Source organism: Aphis gossypii, chromosome 3 (genome assembly GCF_020184175.1).
Source record: "Aphis gossypii isolate Hap1 chromosome 3, ASM2018417v2, whole genome shotgun sequence".
Taxonomy (NCBI): domain Eukaryota; kingdom Metazoa; phylum Arthropoda; class Insecta; order Hemiptera; family Aphididae; genus Aphis; species Aphis gossypii.
Window position 1 is genome coordinate 1,679,724 of NC_065532.1, and position 13,699 is coordinate 1,693,422.

At 25.9% G+C, this 13,699-nt stretch overlaps 3 protein-coding genes across 3 annotated transcripts; 1 reads left to right on the top strand and 2 right to left on the bottom strand.

The window, feature by feature from the left end:
- Positions 1–2,462: 2,462 nt before the first annotated feature.
- LOC114127843 (GPI ethanolamine phosphate transferase 3) lies at positions 2,463–6,691 on the bottom strand. Its single transcript, XM_027992180.2, has 6 exons — positions 5,772–6,691; positions 5,608–5,684; positions 3,909–5,534; positions 3,504–3,721; positions 3,112–3,291; positions 2,463–3,043 (listed from the first exon to the last, which is right to left on the bottom strand). The coding sequence occupies exons 1-6, from the start codon at positions 6,503–6,505 to the stop codon at positions 2,843–2,845; spliced, it is 3,036 nt and encodes a 1,011-aa protein (XP_027847981.2). The 5' UTR covers positions 6,506–6,691; the 3' UTR covers positions 2,463–2,842.
- Positions 6,692–7,224: 533 nt separating this feature from the next.
- LOC114127860 (dual specificity protein phosphatase 3) lies at positions 7,225–10,043 on the top strand. Its single transcript, XM_027992204.2, has 4 exons — positions 7,225–7,812; positions 9,188–9,409; positions 9,480–9,703; positions 9,788–10,043. Exons 2-4 carry the CDS (start codon positions 9,246–9,248, stop codon positions 9,985–9,987), a joined length of 588 nt encoding a protein of 195 aa, XP_027848005.1. The 5' UTR covers positions 7,225–7,812; positions 9,188–9,245; the 3' UTR covers positions 9,988–10,043.
- Positions 9,763–13,379, bottom strand: LOC114127853 (putative phosphatidate phosphatase). The gene is made up of 6 exons (XM_027992190.2): positions 11,649–13,379; positions 11,377–11,525; positions 10,589–10,833; positions 10,442–10,499; positions 10,195–10,359; positions 9,763–10,094 (listed from the first exon to the last, which is right to left on the bottom strand). The coding sequence occupies exons 1-6, from the start codon at positions 11,695–11,697 to the stop codon at positions 10,044–10,046; spliced, it is 717 nt and encodes a 238-aa protein (XP_027847991.1). The 5' UTR covers positions 11,698–13,379; the 3' UTR covers positions 9,763–10,043.
- Positions 13,380–13,699: the final 320 nt, after the last annotated feature.

Here is a 13,699-nt window from a genome sequence, read left to right on the forward strand (position 1 = left end):
CGGCGTCGTCGATTCCAAACGGAAAAAAAAAAAGGAAACTATTGGTTATTAGATAGTAGGTACCAATCTATGTGACTATATACCTACGTGTTATATTTAAGACGTACAAGCATTTTAGATACCTATAAATAAATGACAATATTTATTTGTTTAGGTTCATAATATTAGTTATTGCTCAAGAATTTATTTGTAGAATCTATAGTAGGTAGTTACCAATTCTTTATTATTATTATAAATAGATTGTAATAAATCACAGGCCAATAGCAACATATATTTTTTTAAATACTTTTTCAAATTGTATTATCTAGCCATCTTGGTGGTAGGTAGAGAGTTTAATTATTATTATTATATCATTATATAGGCTCTCTAGTGGTAAGTATAAACGCTATAGATATATTTTATATCTTTATGTCAGTAGTAGACGCCCAAAGGTAGGTACCACTTGTTGTTGATAGGTTGGCAGACAGACTACTGCAATTAGATATTTATGGTAATATAATCCTTGTCAATCATTATTGTATTTTTAATTGTAACTAATTTATTAATACTAGTCATGATTCAAGATATAAGATTACTTTATACTTGAAAACCATTTTACTCACAAGATGAGTTCTTCCTATCTACTTACTACTACCCTTACTATATTACATATTATGTAGACCTATAGTACCACACAAATTAGAAGCTTAAAGCTTATATTAATTGGTACAATATAACCTAAGAGAATAATTACCTAAACAAAATAAAATAATTAGATAGGTATCTCTTTATTAAATAATTTATATCTCTAGGTAACCTCTTTGCTGATCATATAAAAAAATGTAATAAAACTCATCAAATACCAATCCGATATCTTATATTTATTTCACTCAAATATATATTTGACCTTTATAAATTGAAATCAATTGAAACTGATTTATTTTCTTTAATTATTAGACAATTGTAAATTTGTAGACCTATGTGCCAATGTTAAAATAATTTGTATAAATAATAAATGTCAAGGTTAGATTAGCACCTATCTAGGCATTAAATAAACAATTTAAAAAATAACAACACAATATTAAAAAATCAAACAACTAGTAGTAAATAAAAGTCAAATATGTATTGTATTATATATATATATATCATTTAACTTAGATAGATTTAATAAAATAAGTGCTAAGCACAGGGCAACTCTCTTCATTTATCTTAGTATAAGACAGAAGTATCACCAGTGGCACAACTAGGGAGGGTGCAAAAAGATCTTTAGCACCCCCTGTTTTTTATATCTAACTTTTATTATTTTATTGAAATACCATGAACGTTATGTTTTTAAATTATGGAAAATTTCCTGAAAAATATTTAATTATTTGGTCGTAAGTCATATAATATAATTCATTAAAATTCATTCCATACACGGATAATCCCATACTATTGCTAGACGATTAACTATAAGGACGATAAGGTATACCTTATGGAGAAATATACTGCTTATGAGCTATTATTAGCCAATAGGTCTCATCAAAAAGCACTATATCTCTGTGGTGCATTCACGTATTTAGCATCCCCTGTTTTAGAGATCTAGTTGTGCCTATGAGTATCACTACTAGATCAATACACCATTATCGTTTTGAAAGTGATAAATTTAAATTTATATTTTAAAAAGTACTGTTTTAATTAAGTTTTCAAAGAAATCCATGAAATATTCATAGAAAAATAAATATAACATTTATGTAAAATCGATAAATAATTTGTTTTGTCTGAAATCTACATAAAATTGTACTAAACTAACATAATTATTGAACATTTTAATTTTATCTATTATTATATATATTTATAAAATAGTTATTCATTACCAATTAAAGTATAGCTATTTATATTATACCTATAATGTAATATCACACGCAAGATTATATTTCTTATTAATTTTAAGTATTATATTGGAGTGCAGTTTTATGTACTTCATGATAATTATTTTTCAAATTTGTCAAGCATACCTAGTGGATTTCTGTTTGATGGATAAAAATTATGATGTTGTGTTAATATGATAGGGATGCAAAAGAAAACATAAATTGGACAACAAGAAAAACGAATAAACAAATATACATATAAAAAAAAAGAAGATAAAATCTAACTATAAACTAAAGAAAAACAAAATTATTTGAACATTTAGTAAAACATAACAATTTTTTTAATGTTATTTTAAAAGAAAAAAACAATTGATTATCGGTCATTCTAAGAAGCTAATATACCAAATAATTTAGCAGCAATGACTAAAGCATCGCATTTAGTAAGGAAGAGGTATATATTGGAATCAATAATACTACAGTACAAATGTACTGTCGATAGTTAATTTTATAGGATTCAAAAATGTTATTATTATTCTCCTAGCTATCAAAGTTGCTTATTTTTTTTTTTATTAACAAATTATAAACAACATTGAATAATAATAATAATAAAGGATTCAAAAAACAATAAATAAATAACTACTCAAAGAATGATTTTAATTATCTACTTACAATCAGTCATGGCTTATATATTATAACTAAAAAAAAAACATAAAAATTAATTCAAAACATTAACACAAAATTAACATGTGAAATGTGATCAACTGTCAAGCTCTATAAATATAATACTAAATTACTAGAAAAGGTTTTGATATTTCTAAACCACAAATGAAATTAATTTTTAGTATATTTGTAATCTAAGGTTTATATATACGTGAATGAATCTAGAATTAATAAAAAATATTACTTAAATTATTTGAGAAGAAATTTTAACTTTAAACTAAAGTTAAAATATTATTTGAATTTTCTTTAAAATAACTAGATATTTAAACAGTCATAAAATGTACAAAAAAAAATTAATTTGAATGTTGTGACATAATTCTTTCAAACAACACATTTATGTGTTGAGTTACACGATACATAAGAATAAATCCAAAAAAAGAAAAAGGCAATGTTATAAATAGTGCTATTCCTTCAAATATTAATTTTGGAGCAAAAATTTTCCACATCATCAAATGACGTGAATGAATGGTAGCTGCTGCCATGACCATAGCCACCTAATATTAAAAATTTTATTTTGTATAATCATTGAAAATGTAAATAATACTATTTATTTAATATTTACCCTAAAACAATTGACCAGAATATATTTAGCAGTTAAATCAAATGCACCGTGTATCATCTGTCTTGATTTTTCAGCTAATAATAATTCACCTCTAGCCATTGTTTGTTCATCTTCATCTTTGGGAGGCAATGATTTTCCTGACCAAGCACCATGAATAGTAAATGGACAAATTAATAGCAACTATAATAAAAAATATTATAAATTTATGAAAACTGTGTTAAATATTAAGATATTTTAAAGACAATTTTTAAAAATATTCATAAATATATAATTATTTATGTATTTAACAATGGCAAGTTTATAAAAAACATAATAACAATAATTTAAAACAAACTTTACAAACTTTAAATCAAACATTTATTTAAGAAAAATTTATTTTTCAATAAAATTACCGGCAATAAAAATGCATGAACAGCATGTGAAAAAAATGTATTTGCTAAAATAAAAAATCCAGGAAGCCATGTATTATTTTTTATATCTGATTGTAACACAAATGCAGCATTCCAATGTATTGCAGGAAATGAAGGATTATGTCCAGTACCATAGAACCAGTATGACGATGATAAAGTCCACAGCAAAATATACAACCAGTTTACAGTATATAATTCATCTAAAACAATAATTTTAAATTTTTTGCATATAGTTATATATCAAGTATAATATACCTACAAAATGTTCATATGTATATTATGTAGTAAATAAATTTAATTTTCATTGTGAATTTATTAACTTAAAAAGATATTATATATATACATTCATAATGAACAATCTGTACAAAGTAATTAATAAATACTAACTGATTTTGGTACACTGATTATGCCTTATGACCGAAACAATCATGGCCATTATCCAGATGGAAATAATCATGATAACTACTGACACTGCATATACATATCCAAATAGCAATCCTCCGAAAATACATAGCAATATTGAAAATATCAGAAATGTTGCACTGTAAACTGTAGCAAGTCCATATACTATTGGATAACCTTGAATGTGTGGACCTAACTGCATTTTCACAATATTTTTAGCTATTCTGTAAATTAGTTCATAAAAATTCTCCGATTGATTTGCTTTTCCTTCCTGTAAGTCTACATAATGTACAAGTAATGGGCTTGCAAATAATGTCATTATTAGTAATACAGTTAATAATATAATAACATTTGGTATGTATGCTATGTATGGTACGGTAGGCTTGACATGTTGAAATGAAGATTCAAATATCCAATGAACAGATATCAGTACACTAAATATTTTAGGCAAAAATGAAGACAAATAAACATTTAAAGAACATCCAGTTAGATTTCCAGAACATTTCAATGACTTATGTACAAGAGTAACAGCAATTACTATAACAATCAAGGAAATTATTGAATTTCCAGTTTTGGTTTGAGCTCCATCTTCAAAACACCATCCTTGTTCTTCACGACATTTCCAAAATGAATGAGAGTAACGCAATATAATGCATAACAGTATTGAACACCATACAACCTTGCAGTTTAATGATGTGATCCAGTGTTTAAGTGAAAAATTTTTAGGTTTTATTTTATTGCGAAACCATGTTTTTCTGTTTTCTAATTTAAATCTTACAACAAGATACCACAGTAAGAGAACAAATGATGTATGCAATACATATGACTCCTCAATAATGTAACTATTGGAAAAAAATCCAAGAGTAGTTAATACAGTAAATATACGTATTAATATTTTATCAGGTTTGTTTGTATTAAGAAAATCTTGTGTTAATGATGACCAACAAGCTACACAAAATAAGGCAAGAAAAATAGTACCTATAAATCCAGTAATAAAAAAAACGACAGTTATATGAATTATCTTATAAAAATAAAATAGAAATGCAATTAAATTCAATGGAACAACTATGGAAAACATAATGAGCACTTGTGTACCAGTGATTTTATCATAATTATCTAGAGCAGATGAGCCAACAAGTAAGAAACTAAAGTATAATGATACAAACATTAGGACTAAACCTTTATAAATAGAACTTTCATCAAAACGAATCCAAACTTCTTCACATGCTCTTCTACTTAGTTGCATAAAGTTTTCACAACTTTTCACGAATGTATTATGTTGAATATCTAACATTTTGAATGAATCTTTAATAAAATGAATATGCTTGTCATTAAGCTCATCATTTTTTAATGAGTATGTTGTAAGATAATCATTAATTTGTTTAGCGTTTCTCCAAATACTATTGACTAAATGAAAGTTTTGTGGTAAAGCTGATTTTATAAGAGAGCCAATATTTGAGAATGGAATAGGAACACCCATTATTGTTGATATAGTTGGTACTAAGTCAACTTGTTTTATATCATTTTCTGTTTTTGGTTGTAATTCTTGAGATGATGACAATACAAAAAGAGCAGAAGTCAATTCGTTTTCAGATTCTCCCCCATGATCTCCTGAAAATATAGTCATTTTTAAAAATATTAAATAATATTTATATTTTAATGGAAAAAATATATATTTACATACCATTTGATGTCATTCCATGATCACCAAATACAAAAAGCATGATATTTTCACGTCCAAGAATCTCTTTTAATATGTCTCTGAAAAATAAATAATAATATTAATACATCCAAACTAGGAGAACTGTGATAAACTGAATAATAAATAAGATGTGAAAAACTTCTCACCTCAAAATAACATTTGTTTCATTAAGCTTCCTTTCCATTTCTTTATGATTTGGTCCATATCTATGACCACAATGGTCAACTCCTAAAAAATGAGCAATCAACACATCCCAATCATCCTTCACAATTTCAGGATATAAATTTTTCTTAATTCCTTCATCAACAGTATCCAAATCCCAAACATTAAAACTTGGATATGTATAATTTCTGTAAAATCTTTTGGGAAATAAATTTGCCCATGTATCATCTCCCATAAACACAACTTTTTTTCTATTATTAACTAATTGATCTATAACATTATCTTCCAATAATTCTTCAGTTGCAAAATTTGAACCAACATCAATAAAAGTAGGCAAACTTCCAGTAGTGAGAGCAGTTAATCTTTGCATAGTAGTGGTTGGGGGATCAGCAATGAATTTGTATAATCTTGATTGTTTTGGATAACTGGCCAATATGTCTCTGAACACTGTGATCTTGTTCGTGTATGGCATATCCTGTTCAGAATGAATGACAAAGTCATGGCGCAAGGCATCAATTATTATCATTACCACTTTTGTATTGGTTTTTGTGCAATTCTGTGTCAACTCTTGGAGAGAATCGACATCAGTTTCACAAATGGATTTATTAGGCAGCACATCTCTGTGCAGTAATAGTCCCTTGCTGAATAGAAGTATAATGGAGGCGAAAGTGTATATAAGCCATAACAGTATAAATACATACTTGAGCACCAAACACATCGTGTCGTTTTTTTTTCTTTTAATATGATAAAAAACTATAAAATATCATTATTACTACGATTGTAAATGTATCACTGCAGTCATGACTAGAATTATTACACTCATAATTCTGTGATTAAATACTACCTAACATTATAAATATTATTTATTTTTTTTTTTTTATTACTAATAAAATAATAAAACTGTATGTACTTCACATTTTGTACTAGATGTCTCGGTGTACACGTCCTACAATATTTTTTAACAAACATCATCCGTAAGACGGCATATCATCGTCACTCGTTGTCGTATGGGTAAAACGTCCTCATGTGTCATGTCCTCTTAAACTCACATTAGTACATTACACACACCTACACACATCTTAGTCATCGTACATGCGTACAATGCCTCATATATTTATATACTATCAACTACCTATATGTGTTTGTGTGTATCTGTACGATAGCAGTGTACAAAATATGGTACTACTAATTCTACTTACCACAACCGTGGTAAACAGTTTTTGATAACAAAATCTATCCTGTGCTCGCACCGTCGCCGCCGGCCAATCATAATGTATCAAATCCTATCTTATCCATAAAAATCATAGACATAGATAGATAATATATAATTATCAATGTAGACCACTGAGATAGATAAGATATACAGATCTTATCTATCTCAGTGATGTAGACATGATATGTCTATGATAAAAATAAAAATATATTATCACGATTTTTTGATTTTTTTATTAACTACGAACAGCACGAAGCCACGAACTCGCGAGCTGATGCTGATCACTGAGTGCTGGCTGTAGAGTGTAGGTTGTTGTCTATAGAATATGTGCAAACTACATGGTGATTACTGATTATAATAGTGGCATATTTCAGGTTGCGGCTATCGCTGCTGCCCTGGACTTATTCACTTTTTAGTTTTTACTTTATCGTTATTTTTAACTTACGACGATAATGACAATTTAATTATCATATTAAGTTACGAAACAACGTGCGCTATAATTCATTATCGAGGGCTCTCAAAGCATGTATTCGGTCGTGTGACGTGCTGCTTAGATTTTACGATAATTGAAATTTAAATAATTTTACACTTCGTGTAATGTGTCTCCCATTATTATCGACGATCTCTGTTACCCGTTTGGCTGCAATTATTAAATATAAATAAAGAATGTCTATAATAATTATCATAGACAGTTTAATATAAAACGGTTGCATGTTATTTTATGCAAAAGAATATTTTTGTATCAAAAACAAAAACTCTGTTTCACAATTCAATATGATGTTGTCACGAGTCATAAACAAACAACTTACAGAGTAGGTATCTTAAATTTTGTTTGTAATAGGTATCAATCATTTTAAATAAAATAGCTTTTTACAAAAAAAGCTTGTCTTTAATTATGTTACCATACTGTTTATACCATTATTATAATGCTTCATTTACAATAATTATCTAAAATAGGTATTATATTTTTTTTATCACATAATATGTTAAGTATATAATTGATTAATCAGTAATGTATTCGTTTATGTGGTTAAGCCAAAATTAGTATAAATTAACGTATAATAATTACTGTCGATAATTTATATAATTATATCATTTACAAGTTTTTCATTAATTAAAATTGTACAAACTACATAAATTTAATTAACAATTTTATTTCAGCTTAATTTACAAAGCTCATTAAAAATTTTCAATTTACAGGCTCCAATAGATAGATAAATATAACTATTTTATGCCTTTGAATTATCTTTAAAATAAGAAATTTTCAATAATAAAAAATAATAAAATATTTTAATCACTGGATGTATACTCAGATAATCCTACATATTATACTATAGATGTTATTTAATAATTTGCTGTTATTACATTAACTGATTACCTAATGTCAACTCAATTTTTCAATTTTTATGTTGTATGAATCAATTTTTGGTTCAAAAACAAAAATTCAAGCTGAAATCAAATCATTATTTAAAAAAATTATCTACAGGTAATAATGTTTCTTTCTTTTTTTAGTTTTGGTAGTATCATTTATAAGTTATAATACATTTGTATAACATAGAGTAGTTGCACATTAGGCATCATAAAATAATTGATCAGGATGATTAAGGTTATCCAACTTCTTGAAAAGCAAGTTAATTACTTATAACTACGGCTCTATAAATATAAATCATTAAATTTATCAAACAATAACCTACTAACTAGGTGTCTATTTATTTCAAAATAAAATGTATTTTGTGAATAAAATTTTTTAGAATTAATTTTTCATGTAGAAATGTATAGTAAGGAATACAGACAAATATATAATAATATAATATTATATAAAATTAAAAAAAAACCAATATGTTTAACAAATGCAATAAAATGTATCAGGAATATATCATTATAAATATAATATCTAACCAGTCTAAATTGTGTACTAGAATATCTATTTATTTTATTATATTTATATTTAATTAATTTAGTAATATTTTATTATGTCACTGTATAAGTATTTTACTATAAATGAATTATGATATCCATAAACTCTGTATATTAGATACGAGCTTATAGCTCAGTTGGTGTACATATCAGCTATTATTAATGTAATTTATAGTAACTATGTAACTGTAATTGATTTGGCGGAATAAATAAAAAAATAATAATAATATACATAAACATAAAATTCATTATTTTTATTTTATTTTATAGGTAATTTTCTATTATCAATTGATTTTAATTTAAAACTTAAAATATTTTGTTGCCAAAAATGGAATATTTATTAGCAAAATTTCGTAAAAAAGAATCAAAGAAAGAAATTACTTTTGAGGATCTGCAAGCTGTTCTTTTAAGAACTCAACCACCTCCTAAAAAAAAAAATCTATCTACATGTGATTATAATGAAATTTGTCCAAAAATATATGTAGGAGATTGGTAAGTGTAGATGCTTTTAATGAAGTATTTGTTGTAAAAATGTTGTTTTTAATTTTTTTTTTATTTATAGGAACACTGCAAAAAATCTTAATTTATTGCTGTCACTGGGTATCACGCATGTAGTAAATGCTGCTCAAGGTATTGGATTTGGTATGGTTGATACAAATGAACAGTTTTATCGTCCATTTAATATTCAATACATGGGTTTGGCCTTGTGTGATGATCCTAATGTTGCAATAAATGAATATTTTGATAGTGTATCAAATTTCATAGATGACGCATTATCACAAAAAGGTAAATTTTTAGTAATTTTTACTAAAATTTAGATTAAAATATTAAATAAGATAAACCCATATATTATTTACTCTATATTTGTAGGTAAGGTTTTGGTTCATTGCATAATGGGTATTTCAAGATCTGCAACAATTACAATTGCTTATTTAATGATAAAGAAAGGATTAAGAGCTAAAGAAGCAGTGGAAAAAGTAAAAAAAGCAAGAGATATAAGACCTAACAATGGATTTCTTAAACAACTAGCTCAACTTGACAATGACAGAGTGCATAATAATAATATTTAACATTGGTGCTGTAAACATATGATAATGAAAAAAAATTATATTGAATTATTTTCATATTAGACTGCATTTATGTTTTCTAGAGATATCCGTATCTTCACTTCATACATCTATTTAAAATACAATTTGATTGATTAGGTAATTGTTTACTTATAAGTGTAAATAATTTTATAATTGGTAGTTGTAATACAATATAGGCATATTATTTACCATTAAAATAGCAAATGATGTACCAATAATTGAACCAGCTATTACATCTGTAGAATGATGCATATTATCAGTGACTCTAGTTAAAGCTGTATACCACGCAGATGTGAATATTGCAAATTGAATAATAACCCATGCTACATTCTTTTTATAATTGTGTAGGTACAACTTTTAAACATAATCAAATAATACATTTATTTGTTATTAGTATTATGTTATTTAACCATTATATACCGTTTAACACACTTACAATTGTGTATACTGTTGAATAGAATGCTAAACATGCATGCCCCGATGGAAATGATGCTCTGAAATAATTTTATATGTGGTGTAATACATTTATATTTTGTATACTATGTGAAATAATTAATTTGCTTTAATAGTTAAAATAATTTACCTTGAATCATTTGATATAGATACTTCTGGATTTGTGCATGTGTATTCTGTAATGTATTGATTTTGTGATGTACATTCAATACTTGGCTTACACGCATGAAAAAAGTGAGGTCTTAAACGCCCAGAGTAATATTTTCCCAGGTTTACTGTTATTTGGGCTAATCCAGAACCCAACCAGAAATAAATTATATTTACATACAGGTTTTTTATATTTTTATGCATAGTCCAGTAATACTTCAAACTTATCTAAAATTTAGAATTATTCATAAATATTTATGTTAGTTAGGTACATAATTCAGTACAAATTAATAATTAATAAGTAACAACCGAGGTAATAGCTATACACATGTAATATAATATTAATATTTAATATAGTGATTATTAAAATATAATTGAAATTTATTCTTATTTTATTCTGATATTATTTAATGGGGGAAAAACTGATACATTTTTAATTTAATCATAGTACTTAAAATAAAAATATATAAAACTGTGTTAATGTAGTAGGTTTAATACTATAATATATAAATATCTTATAAAAAAATATATTTTATTTAGTAAAAATAAAAATAGTTCTATTAACCTATATTTTTTAAAATTGAACATGAATTGTTAACTAATTAAATAATAATAATTATTAATATTATTTTAAGGTTTAATGAAAAAACAATATAAATATATATATACATATATATGTATTGTTTATTTCAATAGCTTTAAAATTAATAAATAAATATAAAACAATAATTACATTGCATAACATAATAACTAAAAATATCAAGTATTTACCGAAACATTTGGTAGTAGAAGATAAAACAAGCATAAGAATGTTTTTCCAACTGTTGATGTTTTATATGGATATTTAATTGTCTCGTCATCACAAAAAAAACCTTTAGAAATAGGTTCAAGAGATGATGTTACCATAACCAATACCCCAACTATTAAAAGAAAAAATTGAACTTATAAAATATAAGCTAAGTCATTATCTGTATTATTAAAAATCATCTTAATTAAAATAGGTTGGTTTATGAATTTGAAAATTAATAAATTTAATATCTTACTCAGCAAAACTAACAATACTTCAAAAACTATATCTTTATACAAATCCATAATATTATTGGATAATTATTAGATACTTTAATTAGTCTAGGGATTATGGCTATTGCATAATATAGGTAGTGTTTACTGAAAAACTTTGTCGAATGAACCCCTTTTTATATATAAATATAATAATCCATATTAGTATGGCCCTGATAAATCAAATTAAATTAATATGTCTCTATCCCTTCTTTTTTTTATTACTATGCACACGTTGGTTTTAATCTAATAGTTCTAATAAATATTAAAATAATACAAAAATATTAAAATATCTATTTCATGATTGTATTACCATATTAACCGATTAACCATGACTCTCTTTTACCACACATTAAATATTTTACTATACTTCCCGTTATAAAAATTACCTTAACTCATATTATGTTGATGCTTTATAAATAAAAATAAAACACTGATAAAATTACATTAAAAATGAAATTATGGTTTAAAAAAGTCTGCTAAAAACGGGATGTCGCGTTCGCATGTATTATTTCAAAAAGTGATGATAAAATAACTGAAACACGGAATAGGTACGAATAGATGTCAAATGTTATTTATAAGGGGATGTCTATATAAATAGTAAAATTGCAAAACACCCATCACAGTATCACACATATTCAGAACTCAACACTTATTATTATGACACTGGTACACCGAATATAATTTTTTACTCTTTACTCGTTGAGGTAAATTCTAAACATTAACATTATAGGTACCTATATGTAATAAGTAAAGACTTGTAGTTTTTTATAATTGTACAAATGATAGGTCTATAGCAGCATAAACATTGGTATTGGTATATTATATTATTATGACTATAGAGTTACAAATGTATAGCGTACAAAATATAGATATCCCGATAAATTTGCCTACCATAGTACACACAGTGTTTCGGGATGCAGTAAGTCATTGTTTTGGAATTAAACTTTAATCATTTATGTCAACAGTTTGTCTTTTACAAAATATTGTGTGATTTATTCGTATAGACAAGAGATGGCCCCATGTGGGTTAGGTTAACCCTGGTGTCTGTCACTAAGGAGATAGCCAAATTCTCTTTTAACGTAGAGGCCTTTGATGGGCTTGCTTGTCACTCTGGCTGGCAGTGCACCAGCCAAATAACCACACCGGATCCTATGAGCGACATCTACTACTTTTCATTTTAACGAAAATATATTAGTATTGAGTGTTGTATTTATTTGGATTCGAGTGTTAAAAACTTTTTAACCTCATTAATACAAATATTGCATGAATCAAATATAGCTGTGAGTATTTTTTTTATAATTTGCTTATCAAGTTATCAATATATTATTTCACGGTGTACTTGATCAATAATCATATTCTCGAATCACGACCTCTGGAGCCCTCCAATCATCAAGAGGAAGGTAATAGCGCAAATTTAAATAGTTTAATACATATATCTGATAGGTGACTATATTTTACACCACTTATAAGTGTAGGGATGAGTCCCACAGATTCCAGCATTCATTCTGCAAGGCTTATGTCGCTTACGTTTACCTCGCATTTAACCATTAAACATAATAATAATAAAAACCAGGTGACAGATACTGATGATATTTTTGCTAATCGTTATTAATCACTATTAACAATTATAAATTACTCTAAACAGTACTATAATTATATTATACATAATTGTATTTATAATTGTGACTTATTTTAATTAATTATGTTTTATATGATTTTTGGCTGTAGATTCTTTAAATTGTATATGATTTTTGACTAATTATTTATATTTAAAATATATTATGATTTTTGATCAATTATTTATATTTTTTATGATTTTTGACCAATTATTTATATTTTATATGATTTTTGACTAATTATTTATGTTTTATATGATTTTGTTAAATTAATTGTTGAGTGCATATAGCATATTATAAGCATTTTTATTACGCTCAAACAGTATTTTTAATTGAATAATTCTCGCCCAAACAGTAGCTTTAGTTGACTAAACCCTCGCCTAAACGGTAGGTATATAGTTATTCGCCCAAGCAGA